The sequence below is a fragment of the Garra rufa genome, chromosome 1 (assembly GCF_049309525.1).
Source record: "Garra rufa chromosome 1, GarRuf1.0, whole genome shotgun sequence".
In the NCBI taxonomy this organism is placed as follows: domain Eukaryota; kingdom Metazoa; phylum Chordata; class Actinopteri; order Cypriniformes; family Cyprinidae; genus Garra; species Garra rufa.
This window is the reverse complement of record NC_133361.1, coordinates 18,820,116-18,835,405: the sequence shown is the minus strand read 5'-3', so window position 1 is coordinate 18,835,405 and position 15,290 is coordinate 18,820,116. Positions and strand designations below refer to the sequence as shown.

Sequence of the window (15,290 nt, the reverse complement as noted above, 5' to 3'; positions counted from 1 at the left end):
AATTGTACTTAAAGCACCTAATTTTAACTGCTCTAATACAAGATACAATACTTTGTATGGTCCTGTCAAGCAGACAAAAACATAAACATGATGAATAGGACATGTGGCTTTGCATGGTTAAACAACATACTGCTGTTATCACTTAGGGTGTAGGTGTACTCACTTTTGCTGCCAGCAATTTTGACAATAATGGCTGTATGTTGAGTTATTTTCAGAGGACAGTAAATCTATACTGCTATACAAGCTACTCTAAAATATACCCAAGTTTCATTTCTATAGTATTGTCCCTTGAGAAAATATACTTAAATGATGCCATCCAAACCATAGCCACAATTTACATCAGGAAATACTCCCAGAAAACACTGTTATTCTGACAGCTAAGCATTTTGAGCATTTTGATCTTGTTCGTGATCAATGGCACAAGGACTTATCATTCTGATGGCACTGATATGTTCATTGACATAAATACTTGCTTTTTAAAGATAAACTAGGATTTTCAGCAAGTTTTAGGCTTTTGCAAATAATCCATTGCTGTTTGATTGCATCATTTTGGGAAATGCCATACCCATACTGGTTAAAAAAAAAAAATAAATAAGAATGATTCAAGAAAAGTACCAAAATGGCTGAGAAAAACTGTAAGGAAGTTGTGACTTGATGAATCTTTGCAACTCTTTACACGGTGAGTCTTGCTCAACAAGTAAGTTGAGATGCTGCTTGTTTATTTATGGCAAAAGATAAATGCATTGTGGCATGACTTTAAGTTATGTTTTTGATTAAATGGGTCATAAGAGACTTAAGATATATTATAGACACAGCAGTATTTGTTTGTTACAATAAAACGTCCTCTAAAGCTGATTTGAAACAATGTCTCAATGTCAATGAGATATAACAAGAATATGCATGCAAGTTGTAAACAATTGTACTTAGTCTTTTGGACACATGTGACAAAAACATGCAATTTGCTTAAATTAATAAGGAATTAAAATCTGACGTGAACCAGAAACTCTAATTCGAGAATTGAACCAAAGCGAATGAGAGAAAAAGAGAAAAAAAAGTGGTATTTGGACGTATAACCGAAAAGGAGTGTATTTCTCTTTTAAGAGAGCGGGTACTGAATATGATGTGTTAGGACTAGGAGACCTAAAACTTGACCCAGAGCAGTCAGGACCTCATATATGTATGAATGGATTAGTCAAAAACTTACAACAAATGATAAAATCATATTTTTTTTTTATTTCATATAAAATGATGTAGGAGGTATAGAAACAGACAGGGAAAAAACTGTGAACTTGATAAATTAACAAACAACATTAATATTGTTAGTATGAAAAAATATTACAGAGTGTTGGTGTGTGTGTGTGTGTTCCTGGATCTAAAATTCAGTTTGTTTTGTTTCAGAGTGACACTCAGTCTTCCCCTCGTCTGTGGAACTGTGAAGTAAACCAAGAACACGAAAAAAAAGTCATTTAGTGCAAAATCAGGTTTGTAAAGGTCAATTTTATTTCGTTGTTATCTCTTTAATAATATTCTAGATAATAATTAATTAAATAATAATAAAAAAAATCTAATCATGTTAAATTTAATCTCTTTTATGTAGTCTGCTTTGAGCAGAATGAGCTAAATAAAGCTGTGACACTAAATAGAAAACATTTCAACTTCACATGCACCTTACAGAAAATGCATTTAAAGCAAAAACAGAATGGTCTGACTACACAAAATCAGACGGGCTGAACAAGGTGCAAATTCACTCTCTGACAGCAGGTGGCACTTATGGAACAGCAGCGATACAGTGTTTCCCTAGTAACAGCTGTAAACAATGCAGCACTGTGCTTATAATTACTACTTTGATTAACTTGAATGTTGGCATGGGAATTAATACACATTGGAATGTATCATTTGCACACGCTTTTGAGCCCTTTTTATTTAAAGTGAAAGAGAGACTCATTTGTGCGCTCTCTTATAGATCATTTTAAGTGCACCCACAGATTGCGATGAGGAGACAAACAATTTGTAAGGGAGTTTGCAAATTGAATACAACAGTTCAATAAACAAGAAGTTAATATTAAGTGACTCACGTTGTCTGATTATAAGTGATTATACTGCCTGATTTTACTCTATTTTATCAACGAAAATACTTACAAATAAAGTAACAGCTCAGCTGCTGCTCATCCCTAAAAGCAAAATAGCTGTGTTTCATTCATGAATGAAAGTGCATTTTTTAAACGAATCTAGTGATTCATGATTATCCATTCATAAAAAACAGTCGCTTCATTCCCGAATGTATCAGCCATTCAAACGAATCAAATGACTTTTTTTGCACTTATGTTACCTCATTAAATGTCTGAAAATGCACCTTCAAGCCACTTTTGTGTTCTTCTGTGCCACCTCTGTTGTACAAATAATTTTTTATTAATACTAATTTTATATGATTGGTTACTTATTTGCCTTATTCTGCTTATTATTAAAAAAAATATTACACATTTTAAAAAGCTTATAAATACACATTTTTGAATTTCATATAGATAATGACACACAATAAAATTTGAAAATGCCATTACAAAGGTAAAAAGAAAATGCCACTGTAAATCACTTTAAGAAGTCATTTATCATCTCATATTAGGAAGGCAAATTAAACCAGAATTTATTATTATTATTATTGATCAGAAGATGCGGACATGAGGACAAGCGCTACAAGACAAAAAAAAAAAAAAACGTATAAAGTAGATGACTACGGTGCCCGCCAGGGGACACCTTCGGTTCACTTATGTTTGTCGTGGCCACGACATATAAACTCGTGGGAACATGATATTATGTTGTGGCCACGAGATATTAATTCGTGGGAACGTCATATTAACTCGTGGGAACGTGATATTATGTCGTGGCCACGACAAACATAAGTGAACCGAAGGTGTCCCCTGGCGGGCACCGTAGATGACAGGCATGTGGAATAGTGTTTTGCTATAATCTCTGTGATATGCACAGGTGTATCTCAATAAATTAGAAAGTCAAAAGTAATTCAACTCATGTATTAAATAAATTGAATGCACACAGACTGAAGTGGTAAGTCTTTGGTTCTTTTAATTGTGATGATTTGGCTCCCATTTAACAAAAACCCAACAATTCACTATCTCAACAAATTAGAATATTTCATAAGACCAATAAAAATAATTTTAAGTGAATTGTTGGCCTTCTGGAAAGTGTTAATTGACTGTATATGTACTCAATACTTGGTAAGGGCTCCTTTTGCTTTAATTGACCTTGTGCACAGAGCGTTCTTTAGAACTTCCGCAAAAAGATTTTTGGCACTGCTGAGTTGGTATGGTTAGATTCTCTGATGGGGTTCAGATCTGGTGAGTATGCTGGCCAGTCAAGCACACCAACACCATGGTCATTTAAACGACTTTTGGTGCTTTTGGCAGTGTTGACAGGTGCCAAATTCTGCTGGAAAATGAGCAGAAGGAAGCATGCTCTAAAATTTCTTGATAAACGGGTGCAGTGACTTTGGTTTTCAAAAAACACTGTGGACCGACACCAGCAGATGACACTGCACCCCAAATCTTCACAGACTGTGGAAACTTAACACTGGACTTCAAGCAACTTGGGCTATGAGCTTATCCACCCTTCCTCCAGACTCTAGGACCTTGGTTTCCAAATGATATACAAAACTTGCTCTCATCTGAAAAGAGGTCTTTGGACCACTGGGCAACAGTCCATTTCTTCTTCTCCTTAGCCCAGCTAAGACGCCTCTGATGTTGTCTGTGGTTCAGGAGTGGCTTAACAAGAGGAATACGACAACTGTAGCTAAATTCCTTGACCCGTCTGTGTGTGGTGGCTCTTGATGCCTTGACCCCAGCCTCAGTCCATTCCTTGTGAAGTTCACCCAAATTCTTAAATCGATTTTGCTTGACAACAGAAGTAGTTTTGCTTGAACTACTTCAGTCTGTGGCCATTGTATTTATTTAATTAAACATTGTATTAATCTAATTTATTGAGATGGTCCTGTGTTATACAGAGGCAAGAAAATACCATCTAAACTTTTCTGAAGACACTCATTTCCCCTCAGAGATACATTCAGATAAACCCCTACTCCCAATTGTTTTACTACATTATATCCCTACCTGCATTTGTTCCTCCTGCGTTTGTAAATGCCACGACTTAAGAGAACAACAAAGACAATGAGCAGAAAACCAGCGACAGCTCCCAGACCAATGAAAACACTGGTGAGAATATCATTAGACGAGCCTTCATCTGAAATACAAGACACTTTCATCAGATAGACAGACAGACAGATAGATAGGTAAACCCAACATGTGTGTGTGTGTGTGTGTGTGTGTGTGTATGATCAGATGTTCTCACTGTCTGTCTGTTTGGAGGAGGCCAGCATGTGTTGTGTGGCGTTCAGGTGTCCGTCGTTTGGTTCAGGTGTGATTTTCAGCAGGTGGCACATCAGCGGGTAAATGTTGACCGTTTCAAAGGGCCCCACCTCCAGATTTTTCTGGAAATCCGGTCCAACTGCCCTGAAGAATGGCTTCATGTCCAGAGCCTGATTATCATAGCCGTGCTCTCCCTTATGAAACTGCACTGGGAAGTACTGCAGGAAAATACAGAAAATGTGCTAAATTATTTATGAAATTATTTTGAAGTCTGGTTCATCCATCCTATTGGAAATGTGACAAATGCTTTTTTACATTTTAACTAATGTAAAAGATCACAGTATGAGTAGTATGGTAGTTTGCTATTTGAAACAGCAGAGGGCGACACAAACCAGCTGATTTGTCTTATGATTATGGTCTGGCGTTGTCCTGTGAACATATGGCATGTGGGTGGGTGTAGTTAACCTGTTAGGCCCCCAGATAGAACTGGTCAATTAATGCAGCTGCTGAATCAGTCAGCTAAACTATACGTTTTATTTGGCTCTAGGATCGTGTTATGGTTAATAAGAGGTTTGGGATGCCAAGGTGGCTGGCTTTGTTTGATTTTCTCATGGTTTGCAGCATCAGTGTTCATAACCGGTTGTTAGTATGCCACACTTGTAAAACTGACCTCTGACATCTGTAGGTCAAAGGTCAACAGGAGCTTGAAGCATCCCACGCACTTAACCTGACCTCTTAGGTCATCATGGAAACAGAGGATTGGTCGATTGATTGCCAGAATTAAAAGGAAGCCTATTTTAGATGGCTATCATTGTGAAAATAATAACTATTAATAAAATGATAAATATAGCAAATGTAAAAAATTAATTATTTACAATAAATTGTGTATTTTTTGTATATTATTTTCTTGGTAATTTAGCACATTTACCCCCAAATTTCCATTGTCGCAATGCAAACTATTTATTTATTTATAATAACTTTTGGAATTTGTTTTTGCATTATTTTCATTGTGTTCAATTTTATTACTATAAAGCAAATTTTTTTATTTATTAATTTGGTATTTTAATTGTATTAATTTGTAATTTATATATTGTAATTTTGCTTTATTTTCAAGGTGATATGGTTCATTTACCCCTTTACTGTAATGAAAAATATGTGTGTAATTCTATTTTTTTTTCATTCATTCATTCATTCATTCATTCATTCATTCATTCATTCATTCATTCATTCATTCATTCATTCATTTTTTTAGCTTAATGGTGATTTAATAAATGTACCCCTAAATTCTCATTACTGTAATGCAAAATAGTGAAATATTTTGGTATTTTTTTTGTACATTATTTTTTATAGAGATCTAGTACATTTACCCCCTAATTCTCATTACTATAATGCAAAAATAGTTAATTTATCATTAATTAGTTATTTTTTGTGCATTATATTAATTTTATTTATTATTTTATTTTATTTTATTTATTTTTTGCCCTGATGCTACTGGTATTTTTTTTTTTTTTTAAAGCATTACATTATTTGTAACAAAAAATATAAATGAAATTCTGTGTTACAGTAATGAGAATCTAGTGGAAATTGCCATTGTGAATAATGAGAATTACATTAACATTTATAAATATGGAAGATGCTTTTATCCAAATGACTTACATTAAATTCAGTGTTTATATTTTTATCAGTTCATTTGATAGGCATGTACTGTTCAAGCTACAGAAAGAATATGCTTTATGCTCTATACTGTATATCTTTTTTTGGAAGTGAAATATGAATGCTCTCATCAAATTCACCCAAAATGCTTGTAAATTTCTTGATGAACATGAAGAAAACTTGCATTAAACTGTAAATGCAAAGCTCACCCCATTGATGACGTATCCTGGATCGGCCCAGAGGATGATGGGTAATATGCGGTCATTGTGGGAGTAATGCAGGTGAACGGGAATCTCCTCTTTCTTGTAGACATGCAGATGTGGGTGAGCGCCTTTCAGGGCGTTGTACACTTTATCAATTCGTCCTTCTTTAGGCAGCAGGAGTCCCACCGGTCCAAAGTCCACAATATGAAAGTCCAGATCTTTGAAAGAGAAGCCTGGGATCTTGGACAGGACGATCTCGTCCACCAGCCCATTGCGGTAGACGGTGCTCATGCCATGATCAGCTGTGATTATGATGTTGAGCCGCTCACTCAGGCCATTTTGCTCGGCCACGCTCCGAAGGTAACCGACCGTACGGTCCACCTGTTGGACCATCGCCCTGCGCTGGGGAGAGTCCGGCCCGTACTTGTGTCCCGTGCTGTCAGGCTCACCAAAGTACATGGAGACGAAGTCCAGGTCCTGCTCTCTGAACCAAGACTTCATCACTTTATCTACATTCTCTCGCCAGGCCGTTTCATTGCTGTAATTGTAGTTTGCAGGCTCCACTTCTCTTACAACAGCACTTTCACCCTGATAAGTGGACGCCGTTCCAGGAAAGTGGAGAGAACCGGCCTTCAGGCCCTTTTTTGAGAAAAACAATTATATTTATTTTGCACACACTTCCTTATTCAATGCAACTCAGGGTTATTATAGTTAACAATAACCAACCTCATAAAAAAACTAAAAAGTTTTTGTTGTTTGAAATTTAACCAAAACAAAATAAAAATATAGCTGCAAACAGCAATTAGGGGCCAATCACAACAGAAGCATGCATGGCAGCAAGCATCAGACCAACTGCAGCAATGATTAATTCAAGTCATTTTATGATTTTAGTAAAAATGGCTTAAAAAATATAATAATGTAATATGATTTAATGGTCTATCACTTTTGACCAATAGGTGACACTGTTATCAAATTGATGTGGTGTGTTCTGTGTGAGGTGACAATGACACACACAAAGTTTGGTGTCAATTTGACAGGGTTCTTCAAATCTGGCCCTGGAGGGCCAAAATCCCACAAAAATCCATTGCAATGACTTATCGCGAGAGAATATGCGAATGAAACGTAAAAATATATATATATATATTATTTATTAACATTGGTTGATGGAAACGCTGTCATTTTGCAATACTTTTAAAAATGTAATTAATGTAATGGAAACGCAACTACAGAACTGCAGGAAAGTGGGTCTTGTGGGCCAGTTTTGAGGATCCCTGCGATATGTCAAAGCTTTGCAGAGATACAGCATCAGACGTATTTTGATGTTGGTGTAAATTGGACCAGCGATTGAGGAGGAGTTTGAAAAAGTAGTTTTACAACAAATCAAAATCACGGACAGGAAGTTCGGCCAAATATGGCATAATTGGTGTTAATCTATGTTGTTAGCATAACCAAAGAAATTGTTTGAGATCAGTTGCATTACAAAAGGCTAATGCAATCAAAAGTTATTAGCTTTTTTGTTTTTAAGTACTGTCAGAGCATGGTGCCAAAGACACATACAGAGTTTCGTAATGATACGCCAATGTGTTCGTAAAATATAGCATTTTACAACAAAATTCAAAAGGGCTAACACCCAAAATAGCTAATATGGGAAAACTTGGCATGCTCCATTGACTCTAAAGAAACCAGTTTTGTGATTTTTGGCCAAACCATTCAGAAGTTGTAAGCAAAAATAGCATTTTTCATATCTCCTGACCACAAGGTGGCGCTGTGTTGAAACTATGCAGGTAGCCCCAGGTCATGCTTGTTAAAACACACACCAAGTTTGGTCTCAATATGCCAAACCCTTCCGGAGATTTATCCTTACATCCATTTTTGCAAGCTCTTTATCGTATTCGATAACACGTTATTCAAGAACAGTTTGACTAATCAGCTTGAATTCCATGAGGCAATTTTGGTGAAAATCAGACAAACCGTCAACAAGTTTAAAAAAGTAGGATTTTTGGAACTATTAAAAATAGCGGAAAAAACTTGACCTTACAAATTTTAAGTGTCCATGTGACTCGACATGAGCCAAGGATTGAGAGGAAAAAAAGACCTCCTTCGAGACCTTACAATTAAAAAGTTACTAGCATCACCATGCATGAGATTTTGGACAAGTGGTGGCACTAGAGTTTGAGTTATAGACTCCAAACCTGCTATGGTTAATGTTGAGACTATCCTCTATCTGTGTGCCAAATTTCATAACTTTTCCGCAAGCGGTTCTATCATAGATGGGGCTGCCATTGCCTCAAGCGGAAGAACAAGAAGAAGCAGAATATTAAGAATGGCAACGGATGCAATAGGTGCCTGAGCACCTTCAGTGCTTGACCCCTTATAAAATAAAAAAACTGTGAGAGTTCATGCATTACCTGTTTTAAGGGTTTTGAGCTTTAAACTTACTGTGCATAAATCATCATATGAGACTCAATTTCTGAGCTGGAAATAATTGGTTTGACTCATTTTCTACGATTAATTAGGCTGAATCTCCTGTGTGTATCTGGTTCTATATGAAGAGGTTACTGCAGGAAATTAAAGCAATCAAGAGGATTCAAAGTGAAGTGTTTCTGATCATTAGCAGACCGCTTGCTTGTGGGAAATAAGTGTCTTGCAGGTGAACAAGTCAATTTGAAATTGTATAATAACCAAAACCAACCCCAGAAACATACTGAATATATTTGTCATCTACATTCAATATTCATGTTAAATCAGTTCATTTTACTACATTTAACATATATGTTTGGAATGGAATACTTACTCACTGGACGCTACTGTAGTTCTATATTATTTTCACATGTGGGTTAAACCTACTTGGGATCGAACCCGCAAATTTTTTTGTATGCATTAGACATATACCTGTCTCTGAGCCGTGATCCATATGGGCAAACTCCCATTGTCCCACCACTCATTCACAAACTGGGACTTGTAGTACGATTTCTTCTCCCAGGTGCTGCTGTTAAACCACATGTTGTGAATGACGCCGTGATTCTCAATGTATTTACCTGTAGACAGAGATGCTTCCTCATCAAGCTGCATTTAAAATCTGAGGAAGTGTCCTCTCATTTTACACAGCAATTCTATAGTATTTATCTATAAACTCATGGGCATCGATCTTTACCTGTCAAGATGGTGAAGTGTGTTGGGCTGGTGACGGTGATGAACGCTGGTGTCACGTATGTTGCTTTGACCCCGTCCCTTGCCATGGCATCCAGGTGCGGTGTGTCCACATCCCTGTCATAGTCCCACCTGAAGCCGTCAAAGGAGATGAGCAGCAGTTTGCTGCGCTCAGATGCCCCTTGGTGCGACGGGATGGGACTCGCCAGAGACTGAAGGCACAGACACAGACAGAGAACAGCCGTCCACAGCATGATCCGATCACACGTTCAGCACAATCAGTGGCTCACACCTGATTGCGTTTATTTCTCCTGCTTGACCTGTTTTACTCGCGTCTACAGGCCAAAGTTTAATCTGGTTATCTTATCTGTTCATATTTGCAGGATTGGCCTTTTTTGAACATAATATTCATCAAAGAATCCAGAAAAAATAAAAATGTATCTCAGTTTCCACAAAAATATGAAGCACACAACTATTTTCAACATTGACATGTTTCTTGAGCAGCAATTCAGCATATTAGAATGATTTCTGAAAGATAATGAGATTGAGGACTGGAGTAATAAATAAAATTTTTAAATATATTCACATAGAAAACAGCTATTTTAAATTGTAAAAAATATTTCACTTTTTACTGTATTTTTGATCAAATAAATGCAGTCTTGGTGGGCAAAAGAGACTTCTTTCAAAAACATTTACAAATTTTAATTACCCCAAATCTAATGTATGTTATTTGTTTAAATGCTGCCGGATATTTTTTTTGTCACTAGCTCTTTAGCATTTCTTATCAGTTCTGAAGTTATGGTGTTTAGTTGATGTATGAAGTCAGTTCTCCTCAAGTACTCAAAGGTGTCCTTTAAAACCTATAAACTTGTAACTCTGATTTGACTTTCATTATTGATCTCTTTAAACAGTCAGCTTATCAACATCTTTCTGAAAGAGTGCTTTCTCTTGCAGTCTTTGTCCTTGACAGTAGTTCAGGGGAAATATCTAATCTGTGTGAAGATAAAGAATTACATCTCTCAGCCTACTTACGAAAAGCTAATTCATTACAGCTTTTCTTAATAAGCAACTGGCCTTGACCACTGACAGTGGAGTGTTTGTGTGTCTGTACAAGTTCTTACATGATCCGTGATTGAGACCTTATTGGTTAGATATTTCAAATAATCACGTTATTGTCTTTTCTCGTTATTTGTTTTTGTTTTATTCTTTTCTTGCATTTTTTTTTATTCTTAATTGAAGCACCTCTGCACCTTTAACACTTGAACGCTCCTGACAGTATCACCGTGACAACATCTTGCTCAGTGTCATTATAACAACCTTAAACTCATGAAAGCATCACGGTAACAATCTCTCACTCTTGACAGTTTCCGTAACAACATTTTACTCCTGACAGTGTCACCATACCAGCATCTAACTTTTGAAAGCATCACCATAACAACCCCTTACACCTGACAGCGTCACCGTAACAATCTCTGACTCCTGACAGCGTCACCATAACAACCCCTTACTTCTGTCATTATAACTGTAACAACCTCTTACTCTTGTCAGTGTCACCGGAAAAACTCCTGACAGCATCACTGTAACAATCTCTTACTCCTGGCTGTGTCACCATACCAACCCCTTACTCCTAACAGCATCACTGTAACAACCTCTTACTTCTGACAGCATCACCGTAACAACCCCTTACACCTGACAGTATCGCCGTAACGACCCCTTACTCCTAACAACGTCACCGTAACAACTAATCACTCCTGATGATGTCACCATAATAACCTCATACTCCAGACAGCATCACCATAATAACTGCTTACTCCTGACAGTGTCACCGTAACAACCTCTTATTCCTGACAGTGTCTCCATACTTTACTCCTGATAGCGTCAATGCAACAACATCTTACTCTTGACAGTGTCACCATAACAACCTCTTACTCTCGACAGCGTCACTGTAAAAGTATCTTACTCTTGGCAACATCACCATAATAACATATTACTCCTAATAGAGTCACCGTAACAACCTCTTACTCCTGACAGTGTACAAGCGTTAAAAGCTCTTACTCTTGACAGCGTCAGTGTAACAATATCTTACTCCTAACAGTGTCACCGTAACAACATCTTACTCTTTACAGCGTCACCCTGACAACATTTTACTCCTGACAGTGTCACTGTAACAATCTCTTACTTTTGACAGCATCAATATACAGTGAGGTCAATAAGTATTTGATCAGCCTGTGATTTTGCAAGGTCTCTTTGAGTGGTCTACAATTTTCAGCATAGGTGCATTTCCACTGTGAGAGACAGAATCTAAAAATAAAAATCCGGAAATCACATTGTATGATTTTTTAACAATTTATTTATGAATTACTGTGTCAAATAAGTATTTGATCACTTGAGTCAAAAAAAAAATAATATTTGGTACAGAAGCCTTTGTTAACAATTACAGAGGTCAATCGGTTCCTGTGGTTCTTCACCAGGTTTGCACACACTGTAGGAGGGATTTTGGTCCACTCCTCCATACAGATCTTCTCTAGATCTGTCAGGTTCCGGGGCTGTCGCTGAGCAACACAGAGTTTCAGCTCCCTCCAAAGATTTTCTATTGGATTTAGGTCTGGAGACTGGCTAGGCCACTTCAGGACCTTGATATGCTACTTACGGAGTCACTCCTTGGTTTTCCTGGCTGTCTGCTTTGGGTCATGTCGGAAGACCCAGCCACGACCCATCTTTAATGCTCTGACTGAGGGAAGGAGGTTTTTGCCCAATATGTCACAATACATGGCCCCGTTCATCCTCTCCTTATTACAGTGCAGTCGTCCTGTCCCCTGTGCAGAAGAACACCCCCAGAGCATGATGCTTCCAGCCCCATGCTTCACTGTAGGTATGGTATTATTGGGATGATACTCATCATTCTTCTTCCTCCAAACACGGCGAATGGAGTTAAGACCAAAAAGTTCTACTTTGGTCTCATCTGACCACAGGACTTTCTTTCATGACTCCTCTGGATCATCCAGATGGTCCCTGGCAAACTTCAGACGGGCCTGGACATGGGCTGACTTAAGCAGGGGAACCTTCCGTGCGATGCAAGATTTTAAACCATAACGTCTTAGTGTATTACTGATAGTAGCCTTGGAACTGATGGTCCCAGCTCTCTTCACGGCATTGACCAGCTCCTCCCGTGTAGTTCTGGGCTGATTCTTCACCATTCTTAGCATCATTGATACCCCACGAGGAGACATCTTCTGTGGGGCCCCAGTCCGAGGGACATTGACAGTCATCATTAGCCTCTTCCATTTTCTGACAATTGCTCCAACAGTTGTTCTTTTTTCACCAAGCTGCTTGGCAATTGCCCCGTAGCCCTTTCCAGCTTTGTGAAGGTCTACAATTTAGTCTCTTGTGTCTTTTGACAGCTCTTTGGTTTTGCCCATGTTGCTACTTAGACTTTGGCTGATTGTGGGGTGCACATGTGTCTTTATGACAGCTAACGACCTCAAACAGGTGCTACTAATTTAGAATCATGAGCAGAGTGTAGCTAGACTGTTTAAAAGCAAAATAACAGGTCTTTGAGGGTCAGAAATCTGGCTGATAAGCAAGTGATCAAATACTTATTTGACACAGTAATTCACAAATAAATTGTTAAAAAATCATACAATGTGATTTCCGGGTTTTTATTTTTAGATTCTGTCTCTCATAGTGGAAATGCACTTATGCTGAAAATTGTAGACCCCTCCATGATTTCTAAGTGAGAGAACTTGCAAATTCACAGGGTGATCAAATACTTATTGACCTCACTGTAACATCTTACTCTTGACAATGTTATTGTAACATCCTCTTACTTTTGACAGCATCACTGAAACAATATCTTACTCTTGACAGTGTCACCATAACAACATCTTATTCCTGACGGTATTACCATAACAACCTCTTACTCCTGACAGTGTCAGCATAACAACCTCTTACTCCTGACAGTGTCAGCATAACAACCTCTTACTCCTGACAGCATCACCTTAACAACCTCTTACTCTTAACAGCGTCACCGTAACAACATCTAACTCAAGACAATGTCACTGTAACAACCCCTTACTCCTGTCATCATAACTGTAACAACCTCTTACTCCTGACAGTGTCACTGTAACAACATCTTACTGTTGACAGCATCAATATAACAACATCTTACTCCTGACACTATTATTGTAATATCCTCTTACTTTTGACAGCATCACTGTAACATCTTACTCTTGACAATGTGACCATAACAACATCTTATTCCTGTCAGTGTTACCGTAACAACTTTTTACTCCTGACAGTGTCACCATAACAACCTCTTACTCCTGACAGCATAACTGTTACAACTTCTTACCCCTGACAGCGTCACCTTAACAACCGCTTATTCTTGACAGCGACACCGTAACAACACCTTACTCCTGACAATTTCATCCTACTCTTCATAGTGTCACCTTAACATCCCCTTTTACTCTTGAAAGCATTGCCATAACCACCTTTTATTCCTGATAGCGTCACCGTAACTGCTCACTCCTGGGAGTGTTACTATGATGACCTTTTACTCCTGATTCTGTCACCATGATAGCACTTCACTTTTGACAGCGTCACCATGACAAAATCTTACTGCAGTTCTCCCATCATGACTCGATCACCATGACTACTCCTCAATCTTAACCCTGTCACCTTGGCAACCGCTGCTCTCTCATCTTGACCCCCAACAGTTTTTTTTTTAAGTTTAACGTAAATCATTTTCAAAATGAACAGCTGTTTGAACACTCATGTGTTTAAATCACCACCTTAACTGGCTTGAAAAATGTTTTGAAACATGACAGAGCTATCCAGGAGCAGAATAACCCACTCATAGCTGTGAGGACACAGTGTTTTTGTTTGCAATGATTATACACTGTGAGTGGTTTTGGTTCCTGGTTCATTTCCTCGGGTCACTGGATTGCTTGTGTTTTAGTGTTTATTAACTAGCAGTGTAGTACACAATCAGGGCAGAAGGGGGCGCAGAAGTACTGCAGACAAAGATTACAGACTTCTGTTGCTTTTTTACATATTAACTATAACAACGACTAGTTTTAGCAGATCTACTTTTATATTCATAGCTAAAGTAAAATTGCATGAGTCATATGGACTTTTTCAAGTGTCATTTTTGAAGCTTCAAATGCTCTATGAAAGAAACAACGTCTTAACGTAAAATGACAACAGATTTCTTTAAATGATGAAATAACCATTAAACTGCCACTTAACTCAAGGCTTGTTAATAAAAAGCATGCGATGCAAGTCTTTATCTTCACAGATTAGATATTTCCCTTTCAACGTCTGTCAAGGGCAAAGACAAGCAACAGAAAGGTGAACAAGATTATGAACAGATCATATTAGTGTGGATCGCACTCACATATGTCTCCTGAAACACGTCTGTTGGTTTATTTGTGAACTATTTCAAATCTGATTCATATTTTATAAGCATACAAAGCTTATGATTATTATTAATGACAACCAATAGAAATGAAAAATCAAGCAAATTTATTGAAAATGGTTTGATGATAATCAGAAATGTTTCTTTAGCAGCAAATCAGCATTTTAGAATTAAGACTAAAGTAATGATGCTGAAACTTCAGATTTGCATCACAGGAATAAATTACATTTTACAACATATTTACACAGGAAATATTTATCTTACAGTTTTTTACAGACGCTAGGACACATTTCTCAATACCTAGGTCACTTTTGCATAACTCTTCACACAATTCTCCTAACCGACTTTCAGCTTGGCAAAGCAGTTCATTTCACATTCAAAATGCACTACAACTACCAAAACACTTTATTCAGGTCTCAAATAAACTCATTCTTCCAGAACACTAGCAAAGGTTGACAGCCGACAAACACACTTTGTCACCCACGAAAAAATGAC

General features: G+C 37.6%; 1 protein-coding gene across 2 annotated transcripts; it reads right to left on the bottom strand.

Moving 5' to 3' along the window:
• Window positions 1-1,213: 1,213 nt before the first annotated feature.
• On the bottom strand, window positions 1,214-9,657 carry LOC141343611 (ectonucleotide pyrophosphatase/phosphodiesterase family member 7-like). Of its 2 annotated transcripts, none has more exons than XM_073848194.1 (6): window positions 9,384-9,657; window positions 9,122-9,267; window positions 6,236-6,868; window positions 4,357-4,591; window positions 4,119-4,263; window positions 1,214-1,430 (listed from the first exon to the last, which is right to left on the bottom strand). In XM_073848194.1, exons 1-6 carry the CDS (start codon window positions 9,631-9,633, stop codon window positions 1,373-1,375), a joined length of 1,467 nt encoding a protein of 488 aa, XP_073704295.1. In that variant the 5' UTR covers window positions 9,634-9,657; the 3' UTR covers window positions 1,214-1,372. The 2 variants fall into 2 exon arrangements, with proteins under 2 accessions (XP_073704295.1, XP_073704302.1); XM_073848201.1 differs by having other exon boundaries at window positions 4,119-4,248.
• Between the last annotated feature and the right edge of the window lie 5,633 nt (window positions 9,658-15,290).